The sequence below is a fragment of the Canis lupus genome, chromosome 8 (genome assembly GCF_011100685.1).
Source record: "Canis lupus familiaris isolate Mischka breed German Shepherd chromosome 8, alternate assembly UU_Cfam_GSD_1.0, whole genome shotgun sequence".
NCBI classification, from domain to species: Eukaryota; Metazoa; Chordata; class Mammalia; order Carnivora; family Canidae; genus Canis; species Canis lupus.
In genome coordinates this window covers 68803028-68830993 of record NC_049229.1, presented here as the reverse complement: position 1 = coordinate 68830993, position 27966 = coordinate 68803028, and the positions used below count along the sequence as shown (strand labels likewise).

Genomic DNA, 27966 nt, shown 5'->3' with positions numbered 1-27966 from the left:
CCCTGCACTGTGCCATGTTGCTTCCATCACACCTCCTTGTTTGGGGATGAGAAGAGGAAAGTGAGTTAACCCAGCTTTTCTTATTGCCTGGCCAAGTGCTCACTTTTCCCCCCTGGGACTCAGTTTTCTCAGCTGCAAGATGGGCACAGACAGGGTGTTATCCACCTGGCTCTGTCAATCAGTCTGTGACAATCAAATGAGACTTCAGACACCATCAAGAAGGAATGAGTCTGATTTTCACAGAACTTCAGGCCCATCCTTTCACACTCAACAGACCTTTTTATTATTAAACGTTTTATAATGCTCCTTATATTAAGTGAGATTCGCAGGTTATATAACCTACCTACATAAATTAGAAAAAAATACTGCCTTCAGTGTACCATAAAGGAGAGTAAGAGAGGAGTGATCCATACTGGAACGCACACTGCCAATGTACCAGGCAGGCAGAGCTCCACTAGCAGACGTGGGGGGCTGGATGCTTGCACCTGCCCACAGACTCACAGTGGACACAGACTCACAAGGAGGGCTGTGTGGATGGCAAACAATTTCAAAGTGACAGCACTTCCAAAACAGAAAACAATTCTTGGTAAAGTCATAAACTAAAGCACACTTTTAAAGTATGTGGTGGCTGTGTTCCTAAAAAGTTCAGCACACATTAAGCCTGGATGAAGGAAAAAGGAGTGCTTTTCCTTAAAGCAGAGCTAAGTTCTGGCTCTGATAATTAAGTTTTTCACCTCCATGTGCTCAGTGGGACATGCAAAACTATTCTTCATCTGTAGGACTGCCTTGCACACTGCAAGACATCCAGCAATCCTCGGCCCCTGTTCACCAAGTCCCTGTGTCTCAGCTGTCCCTGCTAACTACTTGTCTAGTCCAGCCTGGGCACTTCAAGTCTAGACTATACAGGGCCTGCAGCCTGGCTGAAGTCACGTGGAAGGCAATGGCTGACTGGGCTCAGAACCGGACTCCTTATGTCTAGGCCAGGCTCTCCCATGGGCTCAAGTGAACTCCTGGAGGGTCAGATTTTCCCAGAACTCAGACACTGAAGCAGGAGAGGCATTTTCCTTAGCTAATGGGATTTGGCCAAGCCACTACCGCTGGTCACCAACACAAACCTTCATACCTGTGCTGTGCAGGATGCCTCAGAAGCTGTCCACACCCATTTCCTCTGCACCCCCATGCTGGGAGGCACACATACCACCCATCTTACAGGTGAAGAGGTTGAGGTCCAGAGAAGGAAAGTGATTTGGCTCAGGACACATGTCAGTTAAATGTCATGCCAGGTCAAGCATCCAGGTCTGTTGACTTCCTGGTTACCATGGCCTCTTAGTCCCTGAGGAGACAGAGGCTTAGTATGACACAGAAAGGGCTGTGACCGGCCACTAGCCTCGTAAGAGACCTCGGAGGACAGCTGACACTCCATGTTTTAGCTGAGGGAGTGGAGGCCCAGCCCAGTCACTGGGCCTAACTGAGGTCCCACAGCCAGCACATAGCAGGACCAGGACCAGAGCTGGGCCTGGTGAGTCTCAGTCCAGAATAGATCCTGGGGACTCTGGTCCCTGCAGGATTGCTAAGGGCCAGATCAGAAGGCTGACGCAGCCCCTCCCACCTCACGAGTTCTGGAGGGCAGTGATTACCCAGGCAGGGTGCATGTGCAGGGCTGGGGTGCTGCCTACAGCTGCCCAAGCATGAGGCAGTGGTGACGCAGCAGGGACGAGGCTGGGCTGCAGCTAGACCCACCAACGTCTATGTTCTTTAGAGCCTGGGGCTCCCCTGCACCCGTGCCTTCAGCCATAGAAGCATTTCTGCAGTCAAAATGGAGTTCTGGGGAAAAACTGAAACTAAATCTAAGATCTTTCTCATCTTTAACCTCATTTCTAAATATAAGTAAATATAAATACATAGCTCAGTGAGGGAATAATTTACCTATTTGAGTGGTTTTCCAAAGGAGCGGCCACATTTCTTTCCTGGGATACTTCTGTGAATCATTCAGGGAGATGCTTTCTCCAACAAGCAGCAGACCCCAAAATTATAGCATAAAGACCATCACTATTCCTGTCATTGTTTCTGTTACTTTTAACGCATAGCTATTTCATCCCCACCATGACGGGAGCTTCACAAAGATTATGAAAAGTTGTCCATGGCAAGGGCAAAGAGGGGTGAGAACCAAAGAGGAGGAGACCCGGCAGCGGCCTGGAACACCACTTCACTGGGGCGCAGATGGCCTGCTGACACACATCCGCCGCTGGTGTACATGGCGCCACATTCCCTGGGATTTTCATGAACAAATCACAGGGTCAACACCACCAATTAGGAGGCATGACCCGGGCAATAACTCATGGGTTGGGACAGAACCGTTGGCATTAACAAACAGGAGAAAAGGAGCACCAAAGCCAGGTCTCTGTTCAACAGTGAGAAGTAGTGGCCTAGAGCTCGACAGAGAGGAAGGAGATTTAAACAGCCACCACCAAACAAATAGGAGAACTCGAAGAGTAAAGTCCTCTGGGGCTGAGGAACGCAGAGGCTGGTACCTCCGCATGTGTCCCCAGCCCAGCACCCCCTGAAAAGATCACAATGAGTTTTAAAAGAGCGTATGTTTATTGGGCAGGTACTGTGTGTCAGGACTGTTCTGGGCACTGTATAGGGACAAGCACGGCTAATCCTCAGGACATCCCATGAGGCACAGTGCAACGACTAACATTCCCTCTCTACGATTCAGGAGCCTGCGCTCAAAGAGATCAAGCAGCTTGCTCCCCACACACAGGGACGTATGCAATACCTGTATCACTCACATGTCTGCAGCCTGCAGCACAAGGGCACTGGACTCCTGGCTGTGAACACAGAGATGGTAACAGGTGACCCCTGCTCTCATGGCCGTGCATGCAGGCACTCACCACTCTACAGCTTATTCTGGGGGCTGTGAATGCAGAAGCACTGCGAAGGTGCTGGGGCACCTGGGAACCGGTCACACACGACAGACATGACTCTGCCTCTCACAGTAGCCGGGCTTGAGCATTACGCTGGCAAAGGCAATGTGGAGACGGAAGCTCTGAGAGCATGGAGAGCCGCAGACTGGGAAGGCGGTGGCACACAGAAGTTCCGGTGAGAGAGAAAAGGTAAGTACAAAAAGAAGTACAAAGAAGGAAGAATGAATAAAGAGAGGCCAGATGAGGGAGCTGAGAAGGTGGGGGAGGGGTGAGCTGGATGAGCAGGGCTGGGGAGAGCAGGGCTGGATGGGCAGGGCTGGGGAGGGCAGGGCTGGGAGAAGTAGAGAGGGAAAGAAATATTCCCAGGGAGGGAGTAATATTTGAAAAGCTTGGCATCTACCCCTGTGATTATCTGCCCTTTCTAGATTTGTCCTTGGCTACGTGCCCTTATTCTACTGGTTGCATATTGTTTGAAAAGACCACAAGCTCAGCAGAAGGCTCTCCGTGTGCCCTTATCACTTTTGGTATCCTTTCTTCTTTTTAAAGATTTATTCATTTATTTGAGAGAGAGAAAGATTGTGTGCATGTGCGAACACCCACCTGCATGTGTAAGTGGGGAGAAGAGGCAGAGGGACAATCTCGGGGAGACTCCCCACTGAGTGCAGAGCCTGACATGGGGCTTGATCTCATGACCCTAAGATCAGATGAGCCAAAATCAAGAGTCAGATGCTTAACCCACTGAGTCTCCCAGATGCCCGTTGGTATCCGTTCTTCTTTTAAAAAATATTCCTGAGATAATTTAAAATGGTCACATTTCCAGCCTCCTCAAGCCCTAGAGCCATGGAATCCTGCCTCTCTGGTTTCTGTCCATTTTTAAAGTAGGGGACAGTAGGAGGGTAGGTGCTGGGGCCAGCAGGCAGCAGGGAAATACCCTGGCCAGACATACCCTTCGAAAGGGGGAGAAGGGTGAGAGGGGCCTGTGCTAACAGGAAGCCGCCCTACCTACATCTGTGCTTCTGGCAGAACTGAGGTCTTCTAACTCGGAGGCCTCTCTTCCCTCCTTTAAGAAGCCAGATGAAGGAACAGCCAAGCAATCTCCCTGCAACCTGCTGACATGATTCTAGATACTGAACTTGAACAAGTTCCTCCAGTGGAAAGAGAGGTCCAGGGAACAAAAGACAAGTGAGAATTTTCTCCTATGGCCATGCAGACACAAGTCACGAGTCACGGTAACGATGCCTAAAGCACAGATGATGTAGATGCGACTCTACAGTGGCCTGGGGAGGGAGGCGCATTTACTATCACATGCCTGATTCACACCACATGATGCCAGACTGCCTCCATTTTTCTGCCAAAGGAAATACAAGACCCCATTGTCCTTTGAGGACACACGCACTTTGGGAAGCCCTGCAGGTCTGACTCAAGGTGTGGGAAGCTCACACTTGGCCATACTGTCCTGCATCTAGTACATCCACTGCTGCAAATAACGGAAAAATGAAGTCGCCAATTAATGTGAGAGAAATGTTCACCCATACTAGTAAACAGGAACACAAATGACAAGGATATGTTTTTCCTTGTCTTGTGCTTACTGGGATGAGCAAGAGTGTGAATGTCTGGTACTGGTGGAGGCTGGGGAAGAGGGTGACTGTCACACATGCTGGGGAGAGTATTAACTAGTGCACTCATTCTGGGAGGCATTTTGGCAAAATAGATCCGAACTTTAAAAAAATGTACATATTGTTTGATGCAGAAATATACCCAAGAAGTAACTGGACAAGTATGCAAGGATGTACCTGTACAGCACAAAATATCCATACAAATACTCAGATAGACATACGTTAAGGCCCTCTATTACCTCGATGTAACAGTGAAAAATGGGGACAGCTTTTACGTTTAAAAGCAGAAGACTGGTGACATCATGGTGCATCTTCATACAGCACGCAATGCGATACTCTGGCCACTCAGATGGTGTGAAGACCTGATGTCTTGGTATGGAAAGACATCCATAGCATAGGGCTAAGTGAGAAAGGGTTATGGATAGTATATACAGACTGTTTCTGAGGAATAACTATTCACTTATCTATAAACACAAAAGAGTCTGGAAAGATATATATGAGTTTTAATAGCGTTCATCTCTGGGTTATAGGATTACAGGCAATTTTTGTTTGCTAATCTGTATTTTCTATTTTCCCTGATAACCAAGCACTGACCTGCTCAGTGACTCTGGATGACAAGCGGCCCTGACTCCCTGGTGTGTGGGGGCCCCACAAGGGGTGAAGAGGACATCACTCCGTTCCAGTTTCTGCACAGGGCTCTGCCCACTGCTAGCCATGGTCCCTAAGCAGTGAACTGGAACTCACTCCTGCATGACACCATGCACAAAACCACTAGGCCTTACAGAGATCTGATCAAGTCCCTGGCTTTTCTTCCCCAGAAGGGGAAACTGAGACCCCAAGGAGGTTACATAGTGGGTCCGAAGCAGGCTCACACAGCAGCATGTAGAAGTGGATGCCTTTATAAAGGTATTGAACTGTGAGAGAAGACTGTGGGGGAAGGAAAGCCGAGCCCGGCTGGGGTGGGAGTGCAGCCCCGAAACTGGCTCTAATCAGGTGGGGTTGCACTCCCACTAAAGACGGCACCCAGAGCAAGTCAACGTAAGTGCTTTCTGGAGTTGATGTCAGTGATACAGGGGTCATGATGATGCGGACGCACTGACACAGAAGCTAGAGACTTTGGCTATCCTGTGAGTGGCTGTGACACGCCAGGAGCCTCGCTCGCTGCCCAGCCCACATTCCTGCAATCCCCCCAGTGAGAAGACTGGATGCAGCTGGCTTTCCTCTCTGACCTCCTGAGGCCGAGTTGAGGAAAAAACCCTGGATTTCTAGCCAGAAGCCCTAAACTTGTGTCTCAGTCCCACTGGTAGGTTCTGGCAGACAAGCTACCTTTTTAAATCTCCTGTGCCACCCCCACCCCGTCTGCATCAATGTGTGTAACAGTAGCTGGCCTATCTCCTTGTAATAGAAGCCAAATCATAAGCACTTTAGAGTGTAAGGAAGCACTTTCTTAGCCAGCTAAGGTTTTTCTGTTGCCCCAACCCCTGAGGCTATTTGATTAGTGGGGACCTTTCCTTGAGAAGGACAGAGAAGGGGCATGTGGGAGAGGTAGCTTGGTAAAAAACAAAGTGTTCAGGCTTTTTAAGAGAAGGTACAGTATTACTCTACTATTATTATTAATTATTATTATTATTATTATTATTATTACTGGTGCCCTCCAATTAGGCCAGAGAAGCCTCACTCTGAGTTCCTACCTCAGCACAGGCACCATCCTTAGCCATCACACCCTGTCGTGCAGCACCTGGAAACCCAGAAAAGCAGAACCACACAGTCTGTGAGCCAAGCTCTGAGAAGAGCAGGGGCTGGTAACCTGCACGGCAGCAGTGACTACAGTGAGAAAGGACCCACCCTTTCCACTTACAGGGGCCACACGGAAGTGATGCTCCTCCCTCCACTAAGAAGGCAGCCAAGCGTTAGGAACATTTCCTCTTACCTCCCCAAACCACCTCCAGATGTCAGTTCCTGTAGAAAAAGCTCCAATAACCCAGTGACTGGCTGCCCCTAGCCTCTGGGATAATCCCTGAGCCCAGAGATTGTGGGTCTCAGTGAACCCCAAGCTAGCTTTGTATCCTTGTCCTCCACCCAGGGAACCGAAGCCACGGAGCTCCAGGGTGATTATTTTACTTGCTAAAGTGACTTTTGGCTCTCTGGGTTGGGCCTGAAGCTGACAAGTGAGTATTGAAAAGTTACTGCAGAAGAAAAACAGATTTTGGGAGTACAAAGAACAGTGTCACTAGAAGACCTTCCAAGGTCAAGTGCCTGACCATCACTTCCATGTAGGCATTAGGCAGCAAAAATAGGATGGTGTTGTGCCCGTCCTATCCTTTCTCCAGAATCCTGGCTGACAGTGAGCCTCACGAGGTGGAGAGGCAGGAAGGAACAAAGAAAGAGCACAGGCTTGTGGCTCTCTGTGGTCTTTAGCACACGGATGGTGCAAACTGCTGAGTGAGCACAGCTCTGGGTGTGCATTTCAGCTAATTCTCTGGCTGGGGAATCAGGGAAGTCACTTTCCTCCCTGAGCCTCAGCTTGCAAACCTAGACTTATCTGGGCCCTCCTCCCCCAAGACTGGGTCGAGAAGTCAGGGAAGAGGAGGGGGTGTGACGGCCGTTTGCTACACAGTGCTTGGCATCTACAGTTTGGCCTGCCGGGCGACTTTCAGGTTTGTAGACAGGCGTCGTGTATATGCCAAGCTCTGAAGACCCCAGAGGGGCCCCACCAGTGTCTGCCCACAGGGGAGGAGGTAGAGGTGGGACATGCCCCGTAGGACTCAACCTGAGGAGACCCAAATCTTAGGAAAGGATGTGATGGGAAGGCAAAAGCCCCAGAGGCCTACCAGGGAGAGAGGCATCCACTGAGGGGAGGGGAGGCAGCAGGTGAGCACTTAGGAGGTGCCAGACACCCATGGGGTCCCGTTCCCCCCCCCAACTCTGTAGTGGGACTGATAACCCTATTTTAGCAGGAAGGACACTGAAGCTTAAGGAAGATAATCACATCTAACAAGAACAAAAGGCAAAGAACCAATAGTATTTGTGCTCTTATCACATACCAGGCTCCGGATGCTAAGTGCTTTATAAACGTTTCTAAATGAATCTCCTTAACAACCCTGGGAAGTAGGGTTTATTATCCCAGGGCCCCAGGCGGCAGAACAAAGACTTACTCTAAGATTTACCTGCCCCCCCACCCCCCACAAGTGCTCTTTTGACTACAGCGAGTTGCCTCTCCCCAAGGGAGGGTAGGATGGGATTTCCAGATACAGAGGGGATTCAGGAGAGAACAGCACAATGACCTGGCAGTCTGAGGCCTTCTGCAGTGGCTGGTGGACAGAGCTGGGGGGTGGGGGGCTGCTGGTGCACACCTGGGCTCTGACAGGCCAAACTACGTACAGCAGATGGGGCAGATCCATGGGCCATGGTCACACGGTGCAGACGTCCCAGCCACAAGGAGCCGACAAAAGAGATGAACCATTCCCTGAGTGGATCCCTCATACACACAGTGCTGAGGGAGAGAAATCAGGTACAAAGTACGCCCTGTATGAGCTACACACACAACAAAGTCCAAACACAGGCAAAACTGCTCTGTCATCTCAGAGGTGACATCCCCTGTCCTTGGGGGATGGAGGAGGGATATGGTTGTTCTGGGGACCTACGGGGCTGGGAGGGGGCTGACATAGACACGTATAAAAGTTCATCCAGCCGCATACTTCCAGCTTCTGCACAGTCCTGTCAGTAGGTCTCACTGCACATGAAGGAAAAGCTAAACTTGCTCAGAGGGCCTGGATCTCCTTCCACCAAAGGTCACTCTTGCAGAAGTAGATTAGGCCTCAGACAAAGAACTGGGACAGGCCACTGCTATACGTGGTGCGAGCTGCCAGTGAGGCCACCCTCACACGGTGACCCTAGTCCTACCCTAACCAGGATGTTCATCCAGCCCGAATGAGGCAGAGGAGCTCTGGGTCCTAGCTGACAGGGGGTGAGTGACTTCCATCATGGTCATGGGCTGCTCATTTGGAAATGAGGGCTGCATTAGCTAACTCCTCTGTGACTATGGTAAATTTAACAAAGCAACTAGTAGTTTTTATTTAATGAGCAGTTGCTTTGTGAGGGTCAGTTGTCTGATTAAATTAAAACTTTGTTTTTGGGGTGCCCTAGGTGGCTCAGCGGTTTAGCGCCACCTGCAGCCCAGGGCGTGATCCTGGAGACCCTGGATCGAGTCCCACGTCAGGCTCCCTGTATGGAACCTACTTCTCCCTCTGCCTGTGTCTCTGCCTCTCTCTCTCTCTCTCTCTCTGTGTGTCTCTATGAATACATAAGTAAAATCTTAAAAAACAAAACAAAACAAAACTTTGTTTTTGACTCTTGATGCGTCCACCTGTACAGATCAAATAAAGCTTAGCTCTCACATCCTGGGGCAGGGTGAGGTGGTTCAGATCAGAAACCTTAAACCCAGCTCATTTCACCATGAAGTACAAGGCCCTTGGGTGGAAAACAGTTTAGTAAACATCTGTTGGGTGCCTTCAATGCTCCAGGTACTGCTCCTGTCACTCGGAGGCTTTCTGAGGTGAGGAGAACACTCCATGAGTTCCTGTTCTGTGCATGACCCATGGGGAGCATACTCAAAATGTATTCTTTATTTTCTTGGAAAATTCTCTTAGGGTTTAAATTGGGCTGCCACCTAATAGGCCCAATAGATATGTAGAAGCCATCTCCCTCTAAGTACCACGTCCCCCACTTCCCACCCCGACTCTGGCAGCAGCCACAATGGGAGTGACACTACTGACAAGCGACAATGCTGGGTGACTGCTGTGTGTCTGGCAGCCTGCTACGTATTTTACACTCTACCAAAGAAAATTAAAAACAACTCTTTATCACCCTCATCTGACAGATAAGAAAACTGAAGCCCAGAAAATGAAGTAACTTGTCCAAAGGGTCCTCAGCTAGGATGTGTGGCAGAACCAGGACTCAAACATAAACCTTGCTCTTGATTATCAGGCTCTATCAAGGTTAAGACCTCCAGCAAAGCACAGGACCACATCCGTGGACATCAAGACACCTGCGCCCTGGACGGCTTCTGTATTCCCTCTGAAGCTAACACTGCAAATGTTCAATCAAAGCCACATACATTTTTGCCCTGCTTAGAAACTTTTGCTAGTACCACCCTGCCCCACTCCCTCTTGCAGCTCCACTGTTTACCCCAAGTACCAAGCCCGCCCATAGTCTTCCAGGTCCTTGGGACCCTTCACTGTGAAATTTCACGTCCAGCTTCTTTCCTCTGTGTGCCCAAGGCCCCAGAAACATTGCAGTGCACTCCCCCGCACATGCTGGGCTTTTAGGCCTGGATGCCTTTGCCATCAAGCCTGCGCTTCCTCTGCCTTGTGACCTCCTGGACCTTCCAAACCACAGCCCAGATTTCCCTCTGTGTGTTCCCTAAGTACTACATCCACACCTGGCTGGAGCACTCACCACGACTCATTGTGTTAGCAGTGTACAAATCCATCTACTGAGAAGTGTCCTGAGCAGAAGGACTCCGTCTATTCATTTCTTACCTATTTGCCTGGCCAGTTTCTTACACTCAGTAAATATTCAGTAAAAGGTCATTAGCCGCATGAATGAATACTTTAATTCAACAATGATTTGTTGCTTGTTCCCTCCCATCTCTGCTAAATATATGTTCTAGAATACAGAATATGATGCACATAAAACATATTTGGATATATAGCTTCGGGAACACATCAGTGCAAAGCTCGATCTCACAAATGGCAAGAAGATGTGAACACCATTCTCTCTTCCTTCAAAGTGTTACTAGGTCCTTTCAGGCTGGAGTCAGGCAGCAGGCCTCTCTGAGAACCCAAGTCATGTCAGCCTGATGCAGTTACTGGGCTAGGATAGCAGGGAGCCAGTGCCCAGGAGGGAGGGCGCGGTGAAGGCCAGGGTCCCGGCACGGGCCGAGACAGAGCCCCACTTACCTCCTTCTTGGGAATTCATGATGTTCAGGGCAAACAGCATGGCATTGGAGAAGGTGGTTGCCTCTTCCTTACTTGCAAAGTTCAAGCCGTACACTTGGCGGGCATCTCGCCACTGGTGGAAGGTCGGCGTCGCCTGATTGTACTTCAGCCCTTTCACGATTGAATAATTGATCACAACCTGGAGGGGAAAAGAGACAGAAATACCTGTAAATAAATACAAGGTAAGTGAGCTGGAGAGCGCAGCTCTGGGGCATGGATCCTGTGTCCCCTGGGGCCACCAGAGGACAGAGAGGTGGGGGTGGGGTCAGAAGGAGGGGAGAACGTGCCCAGGCAGCTATTCAGTATGACCGACAGAAGGGTGAGGCTTTGAAAACCAGCTATTTCTTTCTTTCTTTTTTTTTTTATTTCTTTCTTTCTAACAAATTTATTTGAGAGACAGAGAGAGAGAGAAAGAGAAAGAAAGAGAAAGAGAAAGAAAGAGAAAGAGAAAGAAAGAGAAAGAGAAAGAGAAAGAGAGAGAGAAAGAGAGACAGAGCAGGGCATAGGAGCATAGGGAGAGGGAGAAGCAGACTCCCTGCTGAGCAGGAAGCCCCATGCAGGGCTTGATCCCAGGACCCTGAGATCATGACCTGAGCCGAAGGCAGGCAGACTGAGGCATCCAGGCGCCCTGAAAACCAGCTATTTCACCTAACTAACAATGCTGTGTCGTCATACCCTCTGGACGAGAGGCCTGAGCTGGGAGTCAGGTTCCCAGAGTCCAGAGGCTGGTCCCTCCTCCCGGCCACATCACCCAAGGTGGTTCCACATTATATCAAGAATGGTTAAGGGGTCTTGAAGCAAGATGAAAGAAGACTCCAGTCAGTGTATCATGACCACTACAAATGGTCTATTTGGTAAATATTCAATGCAGACTTGAGAAGACTGTATATTCCTGTTGTTGGCTATAGTTTCCATAAACGTAAATTAGGTCAAGTTGGCTAATAATGTCATACAAATTTTCTATCTCTTTCTGATTGTTCAGTCAGTTTCTCAGAGGTTTTGAACCTTGGACAATTAGAACCCCTAATTCTGTTTCTGGATTTGTCTATTTCTCCCTTTAGATCTACCCAATTTTGCTTTATATGTTTTGAAGATATATTATTAGATGTGTACAAATTTAGGATTGTTAGGTCCTCCTTTTCAATTGACCCTTTCATCATTAAAAAGGTACTTATCTGGGCAGCCTGGGTGGCTTAGCGGTTTAGCGCCATCTTCAGGCGTGATCCTGTGCTACGTATGTTACTACGTATGTACACATATGTATGCAAGTACTAATGTATGCACATATATATGTACTATATATGTATGTATGCCCCATCCATTTGGGGAAAAGAGTGTCAACCACACTCTAGGAGCCTGTCTCTTGAACATGCAATTCCAGGTAGAAAGCTGTGCTGTCTATTTGACTGTCAGATTCTGAGAGTCTCTCAGAGTCAACACAGCCTTTGAATTTATGGCCCAGGAGGCCACTGAGGACTGCTGCCAGTCCCTCCCCACATGGGGAAAAGGTCTCCTCCCACATGAGCCTTGAAGTGTGGTTTCTGCTGAGGAGGCTGTGAGGTGCTGAGGCTCTAAGAACAAGGTGCACATTGGTTTCAGGGAGTCTGGTTCTCCAGTACCCTGTCATTTCCAGCACACTGTGCTATCTTCCTAATATGCCCTGGAGGACAACCACAAGGTGTGAAGGAAGGGTGGTGTGGGAAACTTGTCATAGTAGAAGCAATCGCTCAGGGAATACCCACTATGATTTAGGAGCTGCACCAGGTAATGGACCGCATGTCAAAGGCAAGTAGCAGGGAGGTACTACCGTACTGGCCCCTACCCATGTGTGTTAGGGAAATGTGTCAGATGCTTTTGGTTGTCACCAAAATCGAGGCTATATATCCTGCAATATATAGCACAGCGTAGCTCTAAAAGGCAGAGCCAGAACCAATGAATTGGAAGAATAGGGAAGTGGCTTCTGGAAGGTTTCTTTCCCTTTCCCTTTCCCTTTCCCTTTCCCTTTCCCTTTCCCTTCCTTTCCTTTTCTCTTCTTTCTTTCTTTCTTTCTTTCTTTCTTTCTTTCTTTCTTTCTTTCTTTCTTTCTTTCTTTCTTTCTTCTTTCTTTCTTCTTTCTTTCTTTCTTTCTTTCTTTCTTTCTTTCTTTCTTTCTTTCTTTCTTGATTTTATTTATTTATTCATGAGAGACAGAGAGAGAGAGAGAGAGAGAGAGAATGGCAGAGACACAGGCAGAGGAGCCTGACGTGGGACTCAATCCCAGGTCTTCAGGATCACACTCCAGGCTGAAGGCGGCACTAAACCACTGGGCCAGTGGGGCTGCCCTTCTAGGTTTCTTGAGGGGCGCCTGGGCAGCTCAGTGGTTGAGTATCTGCCTTAGGCTCAGGGCGTGATCCTGGAGTCCCAGGATCGAGTTCCACTTTGGGCTCCCATAGGGAGCCTGCCTTCTCCCTCTGCCTATGTCTCTCTCCGCCTCTGCCTCTCTCTCTCTGTATCTCTCATGAATAAATAGATAAAATCTTAAAAAAAAAAGTTTTCTAGAAAAACCTTCCTACTGGTAAGGCTCACAGACAAGGGAAGGCAATGAAGGTACCTGGAGTTCCAGGTTAGACCTTTTATCAGGGGTCCTGAAGTGGGGCTGTCCCTTTTAGCCACAAGACTTTGAAACTTAACAGAGCTGTTCTGGCCATAGCAGAAACCCATTCAACAGGCCACATACTAAAAATAGAGTCCTAAGTTTCTGTTCTTTGTTTTCTAATTGCCAACATGCTGATTTTTACAGAGATAGCAACTAACCTGCTGCTCAGTTTAGCAATGCCTTGACCAACAAAGGAGGCCAAGAGAGGTTATTTGGGTAGAGTTTTTCATAAATGCTGAAACCACAGAACTGTTAATTTCACTGCTAAAAATGCCCTTGTTGATCTCAATGAAGAGAGCTGGAGGCAGAACGCTGAAGAAGTAACCAAAGTCGCCGACCGCGGGTAAGCTACACAACCCCTTCCTCCACATGTCTACTTCATCCATGTCATGTCAGATTACTCTTAGTTATGTGCATGACTACTTCAGACAGAGGTGGACTTCAGTTTGTGTACCAGGTATACTCATAAATGATCTTGTCTGATTTGCCCAGGAGGTACCCTTAGGGATAGAAATGATCCCAGATTCTTCGAATCATGTTTTGTTTCTTAAGATTTATTTATTTATTTATTTGAGAGAGAGAGAGAGAGAGAAAGAGAGAGAAGCACGAGCTTGAGTGGGAGGGGCAGAGGGAGAGAGAATGTCAAGCAGGCTCCATGCCCTGCATGGGGCTCGATCCCATGACCCTGAGGTCACAACCTGAGCTGAAACCAAGAGTTGAACACTCAACCAACTACACCACCCAGGTGCCCCCAAATCACCTTGATATTCTTTCCAAGGTAAGACGGGTGATGGGGGGGGCTGATGAACCAAACATCTTCTGGCATGTTACCTATGGCTGTGCAGGTGGGAAGAGGCAGAGATTTTAAAATAGCCCTGCAATATCACTTCTTCAGCTGTTTCCCATCTATTATGTTATTCTAAAGTAATAACATGGTGAGGCACAGAGAGTGTGGATTACTGTCTCTGTAAGACAGATGTGAAAAGTGAGGCTCAGAAAAGAGTTTGCTCAATGCCTCAGACGTTGTTGCAGAATGAACCCAGATCTTCCAACTCCAAATCCTAACCTTATTTTTTCCTGACCTCTTTTTGCTGTATGTGGGGAGGGGGGCGTATGCCCATGAGTGTAGCCTGCCACCGTAGAGCCTACCTGCTGATCCTGAAGCTTGACCCCGACGACTCTGAAGGTGTTGCTGGCAGTGTTGTGGTAGATGTTTATCCGGCTGAATCCCTGCTGGCCAGGTTTGATGGGCACCCATTTCTTACTGGTGTCATCGTAGACCATCACGGAAGCCCGGGCTTGGCAGATACTCTGTTCACTGCGGACCAAGACAAAAGTGAAGTGTTAGCCTCAGCTGTAAGGCGTCGAAGCTGGTTTCCCTTTTCTGAAACAGAGGCCAACTGCTCCTTGACACACAGAATGTCCAACTGTCCCCGGAAGGGCTGTTCTATGAGGAGATGGGTTTTCATTCGCCAAAATTCACAGGGAGCAGAGAGCAAGGTCTGTGCCAACATCTTCCACCGCTCAGAAGATGCACAGCTTTCCTTTCAGGGAATAAGTACTTGAATGACAAAGGGATTCTGATTACAATTTGCCAACTGTCTACAACAGCCTAGGCACTATGTTAAATAAGACCTGCATTAAAGGGCAGCCCTGGTGGCCCAGTGGTTTAGCGCTGCCTTCAGCCCGGGGTGTGATCCTGGAGACCCGGGATCAAGTCCCACGTCGGGCTCCCTGCATGGAGCCTGCTTCTCCCTTTGCCTGTCTCTCTGCCTCTCTCTCTCTGTCGTGAATAAAAAAAAAAAAAAAAAAGAAAGACCTGCACTAAAGCATCTAAGTGTCACCACTCAGGACACAGCCGTTCACTGCCTCCATTTTGTACATGAGAAAAGAGAAGAGAGTGGCTCAAAGACTTACAAAGATTTACACAAATTCACGCAGGTATTCAGAGATTAAATTTGGAACTTCAAGCCAGTTCTGTTGGACTCTAAGCATGTGACATAGATAATATTCTTCACAACACCCAAAAAAAATGTTCTACTTATCATATTACGACAGGATAGTATCAAACAAGCTATATAGACAACAAAATGATTAGATGACTTTCTACAGAACAGCGATATAAAAAAACTAAATAGATGGCTGCACCCAACTTTGCTGAAGACATTTCCCAAACAACTTCATCTGTTCAGAACATGACAGAAAACCAGGGAAGAATCACTAGAGCTTCTCAGAGTCCACTGGACTTTTCATTTGCATATGAGCCAAATAATATTGAACATGTAGTTTCTTAGTATCTAGCATATTAGAATTCCCAAATCGAAAAGGCCTGCTTACTATAGGTGGGCATGCCCACAACAGTGAGAAGTGGTTGTTACCAGAAGAGAGGCCATATAAATACAATTTAAGAATCAGGAACAATATTTAAAGCTCAATAATTTGAGGTCAATTAATATAGAAGCAAAAGTGTATATCCTAACAGATAATCCTAATGATGAGACTAAGTAGTCAACAAAAAGTCAAATTATGTCCACTTTACCATATTTAAGAAGGCAGGAAAAGCAAAAAGATCCTTCTCCCCACCCCCCAGTGGTTGGGTGACAAAACAGTGTTTTTTGAGATTAGCCCTCAGTGACTTGGAAACCTCAACTTGACCTACACAGTCAGTTCCTAAGTGTTCCAAAGGCCTGAGCTCCCCCATGACTCAGACAGTGGGTGATCCAGTGGACAGACTGTTTGTTACAGTCTTAACAAGGATTTTGTGTTCAGCGCATATACAAGCCTTTCCACACATACTCCTCCACTTCACTGCACGTGAACCTCTACACACATTATACGACTGTCCAGGCAGTGACTTAATGTGCCAGGTGCCTGGTCTCAAATTCTCGGCTGGCCCCCCAGCTGTGTGCTCTGGGGGTTCAGGAGCCTCCGGTGTGTTTAACATCAGCCGACCATGCCATGTGCTGAGAGCTCTGTGGTGGGCAGATGTATCGGGAGTGAATTGTAAGGGTTTTGTCGTGTAATTGTGCTACTTCTTTTTTTCCCCATAATTTATTGCTCCTTCAACAAACATTTAAGGGGAAATCAGTGATGTTCAAAATAGGCATGGGTCCTCCCAGGAGACAGCTATATTAAGGGAGAAAAAAGAAAAAAACAAAATATTTTGCCATGCTTTGACTTCTCTGAGTTTGGGAGCCTGAAGCCACGTATCTTTTAAAAGACTACACCTTGGAGGAGGAGTTATCCCCTAGCTAAATCTTTGGGGCCCTGACTTCATGAAGTTGAGTAGAAGTGAGAGGAAACTATACACAGAAGCAGACTGACCTTGGTTCAAGTCATCCCAATGTGGACTGAGCACAGACCAAGTTATGGTCTGTATCTAAATTGTGTCACTGACCGCTGCTGACACACTCAGTTGCTAACCGTGAGTGGGCAAGTAGGCGTGTGTTCCTGTGTTCTCAGGAGCTGGGAGGGAACCTGAGATGTGGCATGGCATTACTTAGCAAAACGTAGACTTCTGAAGTCAGGGGGATCTGAGCTGAAATCCCAGCTCTACTACTTGCTGGCATGTGATCACAGGAGCCCCTGAGACGATTCTGGGGAAGCAAATCAGAAAGGTACTGTGTGATGGGCAACGCTTTCTAGAATCCCTGTGTAGCAGCCATGGAAGTGTGCCCTTCAGATCTCCTTCAAGGGAACCTATTGTGGGAGCAGAGCTGACCAATGTCCTAGCTGCCACCTCCCTGGATGCCCCATCGAGGTATGCACAGAGGCTACACTTCTCTGGGCCGTTTTCTAACGTAGCAGGGCTGGTGGTGCGGGCGTATTCCTGCCCGACACGGGGCTCTTCCACAGGGGAAACCTTCACTAGGGGCCTGGCACCAGCCCGAGGTGCCTCCTACTTGGCCCTTGCGCCCTGCCTTCTTTCACAGATGGCAGACCTGCATCATGGCCTGAGGCTTCCCGTGCCTTCTTCCTCTGGCCTTCACTGACAGTTCCTCCAAAGCTCCTGCACGCTAATCACCTGAAGGCTCCTGGTGTCTGCTTCTCAGAACACCCAAAGTGACACACCCTGCCATAGTGCAGGCAGGGCATGCCTGTCTTGTTCTCTGTGGGCCCAGGGCCTGGCACGTAATAGGTGCTTAATCAAAGCTCACTGCAGAATCTCAGAGCCCAGGGATGCCCGAAGCCACCCTCAGGTCCACGGCAGCATGCCTTCTAAAGCAGCCCTACGTGCAGCGTCCCAGAACAAAAACGGTTTCCCAAAGCCGCCCATTCTGCTGGGAAGTGGTTTCAGCTGTGAGGCCGTCCCCCCTGTTCTAAGCGACATTGCACTCACTGTGCTCCAGAGTTACAGAGGTGTTTTGGCTAGCCCGTGACAGTCCACTGGACACCTGAAGGGACACCATGGTCCTCTCGCATGTTATCTGCAGGACAGAGCTGCAAGCCCCTTGCCATCACAGTCACTCTCCTCCAGTGAGTCCCACTTTTGTCACACGTTCCCTTTGTATCTGGGTCCTAGGAGTGGATAGGACATTTTCATCTTGGTCCGACAAGCACAGATGCCAGTAAGTCAAAGATATTTAGTGATGCAGAGACAAGATGACAGTTCCTGCCCTCAAAGAGCTCGCACCTACCTCAAAAATGAGACAACTCATCACACACTTCGGTAAACCTGGAGGGGCTGGGGGAGCCAGGAGACTTTCTGAGGAACTGCTGTGTGTGTTTCAGACGAAGAGCTTCAACCCCAGGTGAGCTGAGGAAGGGGACGTGGGATTCTCGGTGGGGGAGGCAAACAGCCAGTGGAGGTAGGGAGGCAAGAAGTGTGTGTTCTGCAAGGAACCACAGCTCCTGGGGAGCTGGCGTGTACCTGGGATCACCATATACCTTTTAGGGTACCCATTACTGTGCTCGCCCCTAGTTGGTGCTGAAACACCAAGCGATATTTTTCTTATTGTAATTATAGTTCTGGTTCCTTGTTGTTAACACTTCATGTTCAAACTGAACTTGGAGTTAACCAAGAAACCCACTTTTCCCCCCCCCATGTGAACAGCACTCGCTATCTCTGCTTATTTTATCACCACTACAAAACCTAAATGGAAGAAAATACCCATTTCTTCTACTTAAGATTCATCTTGTTTATATTCCTTTGGGATCTTTTGTTTTAATAAAATCTCGATTGCTGTCCAGCCTGGACATTGTCTCTGAGCTCCATATAGCCAACTGTCTTCTATGCATCTTCCCTGGATATGAAAACTCTGTAGTATCCACAGGCATCATAAACTTCATCCGTCTAAATCAGTTATAATTTGAGGGCAGTCAGATAAATGTTTTCTTTCTAAAAATCTTATTGGACAAATGAACTATTTATGAAAATGTACATATAAAATTTGCTTCACTAAATGAAAACAGACAATTCCTCCCCACCCAGCAGGCCACATATAATCTGACCTGTGCCTGCCATGGCCTCAGAGCTTCCCCACCCCGGCTCTGAGGAGCCCCAAAATGCATGAAGCTGGAGGGAAAGCTAAGGTCAATTTTGAGCAGGGCTTCATTTCTGACGGGCTGTCTTTAAGTGACCCAAACAACTAGCTGATTAGTGGGGGAAAATCCATCACAATACACCATTTGGTTTGTGCCACATGGTCCTGCATCACCAGGTTGGTGGACTTTCCCCCCTGGGGATCTACTGCTCTGAGCAGTAGGACCAACCAGTGTCTCTCCCAGAGGAAGGCTCTCTTGGAACAAGTGGTCCAATCCCACTGTCATCTGGCTGTCGGACAGGTACACGCAGGAATTTGTAAAAAAAAAAATTGAAGCCTGTCATTTCCCTGCTAGTGGCATATGAGACATTCATGAAGCTTTAAAGAACCCTTTCATCAGGAGCTCAGAGTAGAAAGACTATGTGACTCTGGGCCTCAGTTTCCCCATATGTTTAGGCTAATCTGACTTCAGGGGGTCCCTCAGACAGCAGTGAGTACTTTCTGAGCCCAGCTCCCAGCAAGGCGCTGTTCATGGCTTGTTACCAGTTTGGCATTTACTCTTTTAGACCACACATTGGAGACTATATTGAATATCTGCTGAGATCCCTCACTTTCAAAGAGCAAACCACACCGCAAACTTTCTGTATATGACCAGGGATCCTCTTGGACTTGACATAAAATCCCCACTCATGTGTCTGGAGAGAAAATTTAACTGGCAGGGCACCCTGTGGCATGGCCTGCAGTGCCGGCAGCTATAAGTGCATTTCATGCTCTCAACCCATCGGTGCTTCTGGAAAAGCACAGGACCCCGCCTCACCAGCCACAGGACCTGACCCACATGACTGGGAAGGAGGTTTCCAAACTTCTCCCAGGATCACATGGACACAATATCCCAGCCACGCGCTCTCCAACGCAGTCAACTGGGAAGCCCTTTTCACCCCCCCAGGTTCAGGGCCCTTTCAACAAAAACTTAAAGGACAGTGTGTAAATTCACCTAAGGACAAGGGATGTAAAGCCAAAAAGGGCACAGAGAGGAACAGGGGTGATTGCAGGGGCTTGCTGGAGAACAAAGTCTGGGGTTGGGCTGGAGAAGGGACAGCCTGAGACCCCCCAGCCAGAGTAGCACTCGTCAGCTTGTCCCGGGTCAGTATCCCCTGCCTCACTAGACTGTGAGCTCCTTAAAGGCAGGACCCTGCTATTTGCCCCTTTGTAGCCCCAGTCCCTGGCATGCTGTGGATGCTAATAACTGGTGAATACATGACTCTCAGTAAGTACGTTTATGATGGTGAGCCCGTGGGAACATTCCATTTACAATCCTACTCCATTTATTCTCAGAGATCGAGTAGCTGCCAAATAAAAGCATCTGTTACAGATTACCACTGTTCTCTGTCTCATGACATCTGGGATGGGAGAGCCGGGAAGTGGAGACTCTGAGGTGGGCTCACCATACATGGTGCCTGGGAGGCGGCCACCTCTGCAGGAACCCCTCAGCCTCGCCTGCCTTCCCACCCAGGCTTGGGGAGGCAGAAGGTTGTTCTGGGCAAATGTGGGCTGCCGTCCCCGGTGCCTCTGACTGAGAAGCCACATTCCCTGTCCTCAGATCTCTTCTGCAAAGACGAGGACTATACCTCCCTGGCCCCCAGTTCTGGCAAAGCCTCCTGCTCAGCCCAGCACCCTGACGTGGTCGCCCCTTGCAGACAGAACAACTCATCATGCTGTCCAACTCCAGCAGGACTGGGAACCGGGTCTCCTTGGGACTGAGGGGTTTCCTGGGAGGCAGGCAGGTCATTTGGTACGAAAACCTCAACAGTCCCAGGCAGACCAGGGTGAGCAGTCACCCTACAGGTAGCTCCTTCTTTATCTTTTACTCAATAGCCATGACAGGCTTAAGCACCTGATACACACCCATGAACGTGAGTTTGGCTGATGTGAGTTGGTACGATCAGGTGCCCACTGCCTACCCCCTACACCCCACTGCTCCCGCTGGCTGTCCCTTTTTTTCCATCAGGTTTCAGCCTGCCTACTTCCCCCATTTCCATTTCCTCGCCACATGCTCATGCTCCAAGCCCCTTTGGCACCTGGCTTCTGTCCCTGATGTACACTTACACAGCTCCACACAAGGTTGCCAGTGGGCGCTTCCCAGGACAGGTGGCTGCTCTGCAGATCTCAAACCTCTCATCTCTCTTATTGAACAAATGCAGCAACAACGTCCATACTTTTGAAAATCTCTCCTGCCTCTGCCTCTTTCTACTCCCTGGCTCCTGTTTCTCTCTGGCAGCTCCTTGAAGGCTTTTTTATTTGAGGTTTTCTACTCGCCACTTATGGGAGGAGTGTTTAAAATGGGGTTCACGGAAAGGCCTAATGAGTCTAAGAATTCCCTGAAATTCTTTGCAAAAGTGAGTGTGCAAGCTTTTTCTGAAGTGGGCTTTTACTATGTTCTCAAAGGGGTCTTTGCTCCAAAACAGATGTTAAAACCACTTTAAATGCTGGTGCTCCCCAATATGAGCCATTTAGAATTTCTTTTCTTCTCACTTTGTGTCTGTGACTCTCAAAATTGCGTGGAGCATAAGGGTCAGGTAAGGTGTTTATGAAAATACAAATTCTCAGAGCCCTCTTCAGGGGATCCTCCATACACGTAAGCACTTGGAACAATACCTGGAGTCCTAAAGCAAAGAAAACTAGGATATGATCCCTGCTCTTGGCCCTTCACGCCTCTCCTCCTTGCCCACCTTGTTCATGACCTCTGTCCCCTACTCTCTCTGGCCCTTCTGCTCTAGCTCGTGCTATTCCCTTGGCCTGGGATGCTTTCTCCAGCCTAGCTTACCAGTAATTCCTACTCATCTTGAAGACTTAAGATACATGTTACTTCTGTTAGAAAGTTCTCCTTGAAGCCCCGGGCTGAGTTAGATGGTCCATCTCTGAACCCACTTAGCATGTCCTGTACCTTGGCACCTAACAGCTCTCACAGCAAGGGACTCCAACCACCTCCTACCTTGGGTCCCTCTACTGGGCATGAGTGCCACCAGCGCAAGGACTACTTCCTCAAGACAGGCTTCCCTGTGGGGTTTAGGCCACAGTTCCTGTCCCAATTGTTTATCTCTGGAGTTCTGAGACAATAGGGCAAATTCTTTGTGCTCTCTGGGCACTGGGCTGCCCACTGTGCTTGGCACAAACCTGCAAGGAAGGGCAGTCTGTCTACACAGCCCAACCAGCAGCCTGTTGATAGATAAAGTTGGTCTCACAGCAAAAGCATCCTCCTGACACTCGGCCAGTTACAGTGACTGGCCAGTATTATTCAAGAGATTGAAGAAGAAAGGTCTTTCCTTGGTCCAAGGTGCCTTCCCCCTCCTCTGCCCATAGGTCTGAGTCTCACCTTTTCTTTTCTTTTTTTTTTTTTTAAGATCTTATTTATTTATTCATGAGACACACAGAGAGAGAGAGGCAGAGACACAGGCAGAGGGAGAAGCAGGCTCCGTGCAGGGAGCCTGATGCGGGACTCCATCCAGGGTCTCCAGGATCACACCCTGGGCCAAAGGCAGGCACTAAACCCCTGAGCCACCCAGGGATCCCCAACGTCTCACCTTAAAGCTCAGGACAAGCGTCACTGCCTTTGGCAAACACCTGCTTCATTCCCACTCATGTAGTAAGTGGGAATGAAGGGAAGGGGAAAGGCACTAAGGGAAGGGCACTAAGGGAAGGGCACACAGCAAGCCCTGGAGAAGAGCAGGACACGTCCTTGACCTTAAGGAGATTATAATCTTGCAGGAAACACAAGGTGTTACAAGAAGGGCACCAGCTACTAGTGCCATCACAGGGAAAGCAGGGGTTCTCTGGGAGAAATGCTCTTCTGTCAGAGCCAATAAAATGTAGGGTTTTTTTCTATATGAAGGTGCCTAGCATTCGGTAGTCTGTGTGCTCAGCAAGTGTGTCTGCCCCTTCCCCCCCTCGTTGGCCCCATGTCCTCTGACCCCTTTCAAGCTGCCAGAGGGCAGGCCCCATTATGAGCCACTAGCTCCCCGACACCCTCCCCAATGTAGTATGGGGCCACCACCCTTGCAAGCCTGGGCTCAATGGCTGCCGAGCAAACTAATAAGTGACGAGGGAACAGGAGAGGCCAGAGAGAAGTGGCCATAAATAAATGTTCCAAAAGCCAAGCAGAAACGGAGCCAGACCCTGAGGCGGCTGGTAAAGTCCCGACTTGTTTATTTTCAGCATGCATGCAACGAAAGTGATCTTGAAACGTAGGCTGAGAACCATTGGGAAGGAAGCCCCTCAGCTGGCAGGATGCAGCCGCTGTGCAGGAGGTTGGGGCCACAGGAACGTGTCTGGGCGTGTGAGTGTGAGAACGTGCGAGGCTACCCCCCAGCACCACGGTGAGGGGCAGTGGGGAGGGGGGCCTGTCCTCTCCTCCACCACTCTTTCTGTCTGAAGCATGAAGCATACCTCCCACCCCACGGGCAGGCCCCTCGCAATCGAGGCCTGTGTGATGTCATGGGATGCTCAAAACAACACTCCCGGGCAAGTGATTACATTTGTCCCTATTAAGTGATTCGTCCCCAACAACAGATGCCACTAACTGAAGACGACTTTTCTTCCTTTCTCTGGAGGCCTCTGCTTCTGGCTCCCTGTGCCTCACCCCGAGTGCTCCCATCGCCCTTCAGCACTCCTCCACACCTCGCCCCTAGCCTACCTCGCTGTCTCTTCCCGGCCCAGGCCAGCAGAGCACAGGCCTCCACCCACTCCACTCACGTCCCTCCCTCCAGGGCTGCTGGTGGCCTTCCAGTAGCCAGTCTTGGAGTCTCACACTCGCCCTCAGTCTTGTCCTCTTAGCCTCCTTTCTGCATCTTTCCGCTGGCTCTTCTGATGGTGCTAGCTGGGCTCATCTCTAGACTGCCTCTTCTCTGACCAGGCCTTCCCAGTGAACAGGGGCAGAAAGAAAGTCACGAGAAGTCTGAGTGGCTGGTGCTGGCCAGGGACCAGAGGTGTATCAAAAACACAGGCCAGGGGCGTCCAACCAACACTGCCCCTCATGGAGACAGTGCAGGAATTGAAGGGGGACAGCATCAAAGTCCAAGCTCTGCCAGGCCTGGCCTGTTACCTGTTAGCCATACGACCTCAGGGAAGTACATGATGGTTCTGTAAAATGAGGGAAATGATCTTTCTTGATAGGTTTTAAATTTCTTAGAGCTTGGATAAGTCTGAGGAGATAAACAGGAGTGGGGATCCCTGGGTGGCGCAGCGGTTTGGCGCCTGCCTTTGGCCCAGGGCGCGATCCTGGAGACCCGGGATCGAATCCCACATCAGGCTCCCGGTGCATGGAGCCTGCTTCTCCCTCTGCCTGTGTCTCTGCCTCTCTCTCTCTCTCTCTGTGACTATCATAAATAAATTAAAAAAATTAAAAAAAAAAAAAAAGGAGCGTAGTTTACCAATAACATGATTAGCTCCTGAGCTACCATCTTGAGCAAGGAAATGTTGGCTCTGGTAATGGCAGATGTACATGAGTGGAGACTTACGGAATCAGTATGAAGTGCTTTTGTACCCACACGCAGAGCCATCACGACCTTATTCTTTCAATCTCTACAGAGAAAACCCAGGTCTCCAGCAGGTTCTTCAGGGTGGCCTGGAGGGGCAGGTGCAGAGAGAGCCCAGTAGCCAGGCCTGGATGCAGGGGTAGCTCAAATGCCAGGCCCTGCTCTGCCCTGGGACTCTCCTGTCTGTCTCCAGCCTGTCCTCTGTGTCACCTCCTGGGAGAGTGATCTCTTCCCACTGAGAAGAGGCTGCTTCACTTTCCCCTATACCATTCAACATTGTACTGAAGGTCTGTTGGTTTTCTCTCTCCCCCATGAGGAGAGAAACGTTTCTTTTTCTGGTTTGTTTTAAAAATATTATTCATCTCTGTAGCTCCAGTGCCTGTGATTAGTGATTGCTCAGTGAATACCTTTGGATAAATGTCTGCTTTTGGGTTTGCCTACTTCTGCTGGATATTGCATTTTAGACCTTCAAGGGCTCTTTAGTGGAGGTACAAAGGCCACAACTCACACATGAAATCTGGCCAACCTCTTTTTCTGAATGCTCTCTCTTTGCACTCATTTAAAAACAAACCCCATTTACCGTAGTACTGACTACATGCCAAATATACTCCCATGCCTACTACTTAAAGAAACTCAACCACTTGTTAAACACAAGATGTGGTCTCTGTCCTCAAGTGGAGGGCACACGTGCACACACCACATAGTCCACAAGGTTCAGGTGTGTGCCAAGAACCATGGGTACAAGAGACAGTGGACATTTCAGGCACACAAACAACATCAGCAAAAGCATGGAGGGGAGAGCTCGGCTTCCCTGGCCATCGCTCTGGGCATCCTGCCAATATTCAACACACATTTAAGACCCATTTAACCTACACCACGGGTGTCATGATGACCCAATTCAGTGACTGAGGAACAGAGGGACTTGGAATCACAGCTTTGTCAGAGCTCAGAAATACTCACAAGTACTTTATTTACGTGGAGGAAACAGGCCTCAAGAATGGGAGTATCCCAGGGTCCTGTGGTGTTATGCGGATGGGCTGTGTCTAGACCACAGATCTTCCTTTCTACCATACAACAGGACTTTGTTGCTTTACTTAGTAAAGCATTTTTTTTTTTTTTTAGTAAAGCATTTTTATTACCACGTGACTTATCTCTTATGTTTTTGTTCCTGAACTATTTGAAAGTTACAGATATCATGATACTTTAATCCTAAGGTTTTTAGCACTTTTTAAAAAAATAAAGACATTCTAATGGTATAATTAAAATACCATTATTACATCTAAGAAAATACTTTACTAATAGCTAATACAGAACCTGAATTAAAGTTATCTAATCTCCCAAATGTTTTGATTTTTATAGGTCCAGGATCCACTTATTTGGTTAGGCAGTTTGCTTACTCTCTTTTAAGCTAGAATGTAGGCCATTTTTTGTTTTTTGTTGATGTTGACTTTTGTGTGTGAAGCCTTCTGGCTAACTGTCTTGTAGGCTGTCCATGTTCTGGACTGTTTCCTCATGACTAGGTTCAGACCAAACAAGTGAGAACCAGACATAAGTGATGGTGGATACTTATTGGATCCCAGCACATTAGGAGGCACATGAGGGTAGCTGCCTCCTCTTCCAGAGGCAAAGTAGATTAAGGAAACTACCACCAGATCTCTCCGGTGGAAAGGTACATTCTCCCCTTGGTATTCCTCCCCTTAATGGCAACAGGCTTGAAACATGTTTAATGTTATGTTTTCAACTTAAAACATGTATCCTGAACTATTTCATACCTGTGAGAAGTGGTTTCCACAATCCCACTGCTCAGTCTGGGAATAGGTATCACCTCAGGTGAAACTGTTGCACCTTCTCCCCAGATCTCAGGACCCCTCCCTTCCCATAGGAGCCGGTGTCTTGAACTGGATGCTTACTGATTCTGTGGGTGTTTCTTGTAGTACATGCACATAAACTATTTTACAGAAGTGGTTCTTGAGACCCTTTTGTTTCAGGACCCTTTCGTGCCCATAAAAACTACTGAGATGCCAAAAAGCTCGTTTACGTAGGTTCAGTCTGTCCGTATTTACCATAGTTGAAATCAAAACCGAGAATTTTTTAAAACACAGGAATGCACAGGCACACATTTCATTACCTGTCACATTGACAATGTCAACACATGTCATGAAGCCTCTGGAAAATCCCACCGAGCGCTTATGAGATGAGTGAAAAAGGCAAACAATGTCTCAGTGTTATTACAAATATAGTTTTGACTCACAGATCCCTAAAAGGGCAGTTCTGACCACATTTGAGAATGGCTGAACTACAGCAAAGAAAACAGTGGGTGAGGTTTGCATATTTTCACACGCAGAAACTCAGTGCTAACTGTTTGAGCCCCATTTTTATAAGCATCAGAATGAAAGAAAGGCTTTGGGTGAATGAAGCCTAAACTCAGTGCCCAGATCTCTTTTCTTCCAACCAAATTGGTTGGGAGAATCAGATCACTACGTCACCTGCAATCAAGATGTTTGCCTTTTCTGTTATAATGCCACTGGCCCAGATGCTTGGACAGCTGCTCTCAACTTCTCTGCGGAGGCTAGTGGAATCTGGAAAAAACACTCCAGCCAACTGTTGAGAGAGTCTGATATTCTTAGAAGCCGTCTCACAGCTACTTCCCACACTTTCTTTCAAGGCCACCAACATAGACCTTTCCTTGGGAAGTCGTTTGACAGTCCATGTGGACACTAGGGCTACTTGAACCTCAAAACCATTTATAAATTCTAATACATGCCCGTTTCCTCACAGTATATGATTCCAATCACTTGTGGACGTAGAATGGGTTTCAACACAGCCTTGGGACAGCTGCAGATCTCTGGCAGGACCAAGGACTGGGGCAGTATGCTTATCTCCAAGGGCAAATTAATAGCCCAGGAATGAGACCTGGCTTAGCCCCTGATATTATCAGCTCAATACACATCTGAGTAAGCATAGAGGACAAGCAGAGAGGTCCTGCTGCACGCTGGGCACATAGTGATGAATGACTGACAGAGACAGACACGGTGAGCCATAGGAGGACAGAGCTGTCCTCCTCTCTCGTGGGATGAACGGTGTGAAATCAGAGACCACAGAGGATAACAGGAACGAGGAGGCCCTGATCTGAATCTTGACTGCAATTTGGGGGGAGTTCCTTCAAGAGGCTACAGCTAAGCTTAGCTTTTGAGAACACAAGAGATCTGGTTTTAAATCCAACTCTGTCAAGTGATACCACTGTGACCTGGAATGAGTGACCTCTCTGCTGACCCCTGTTCTTACCCGCAAGCTGTGACTAACAGCACAACACCTCAGAGGATGAGGATAAATACAGTGTCCACCACATGATTGGAACAATGCTTGGCAAGAAACACTCTAGAAAGCGTAGCTGTTTTTCTTTTTCGCCTTTAGGGGTTCAGCTACAAAAGTAAAATCATTGGATGAGACCGGTTTTCAGCCACCTTCTGCCCAGGACGCACCAGGAATGCAACATAGTCCCAGGAGAACGGCCTAGAATCATTGTGGTAATGTTTTTCAATTGAGGGCACATTGGGTTCTTTGGAACAGAAGAAGACAGAAGTCTCAAGAAGCTCTCCAAATGACCTGGTTACATGTCCCTGGGAGCAGCAACTGAACAACGTGATATCCGAGGGCTTGTTTGACCATAGGCTTCTGGGACTCTCTGACTCGCCTGTGAGGACAAGACGTCTAAGGAAATGCCAGCTACGCCTAGAAGCAGTCTTCCAAGCCCTGCTACAGAGGCAAAGGAGGG

General features: G+C 48.5%; 1 protein-coding gene across 3 annotated transcripts in view; it reads right to left on the bottom strand.

Annotated features, from left to right (window-relative positions):
- EVL (Enah/Vasp-like) overlaps positions 1-27966 on the bottom strand; it is a 108984-nt gene that overhangs the window by 41009 nt on the left and 40009 nt on the right. For all 3 annotated transcript variants that reach the window (XM_038545709.1, XM_038545707.1, XM_038545708.1), the window contains exons 2-3: positions 14327-14495; positions 10504-10681 (exon numbers count right to left, since the gene is read on the bottom strand). In XM_038545709.1, coding sequence (XP_038401637.1) covers positions 10504-10681; positions 14327-14495 — 347 coding nt within the window. The remainder of the gene's footprint in view (positions 1-10503; positions 10682-14326; positions 14496-27966) is intronic.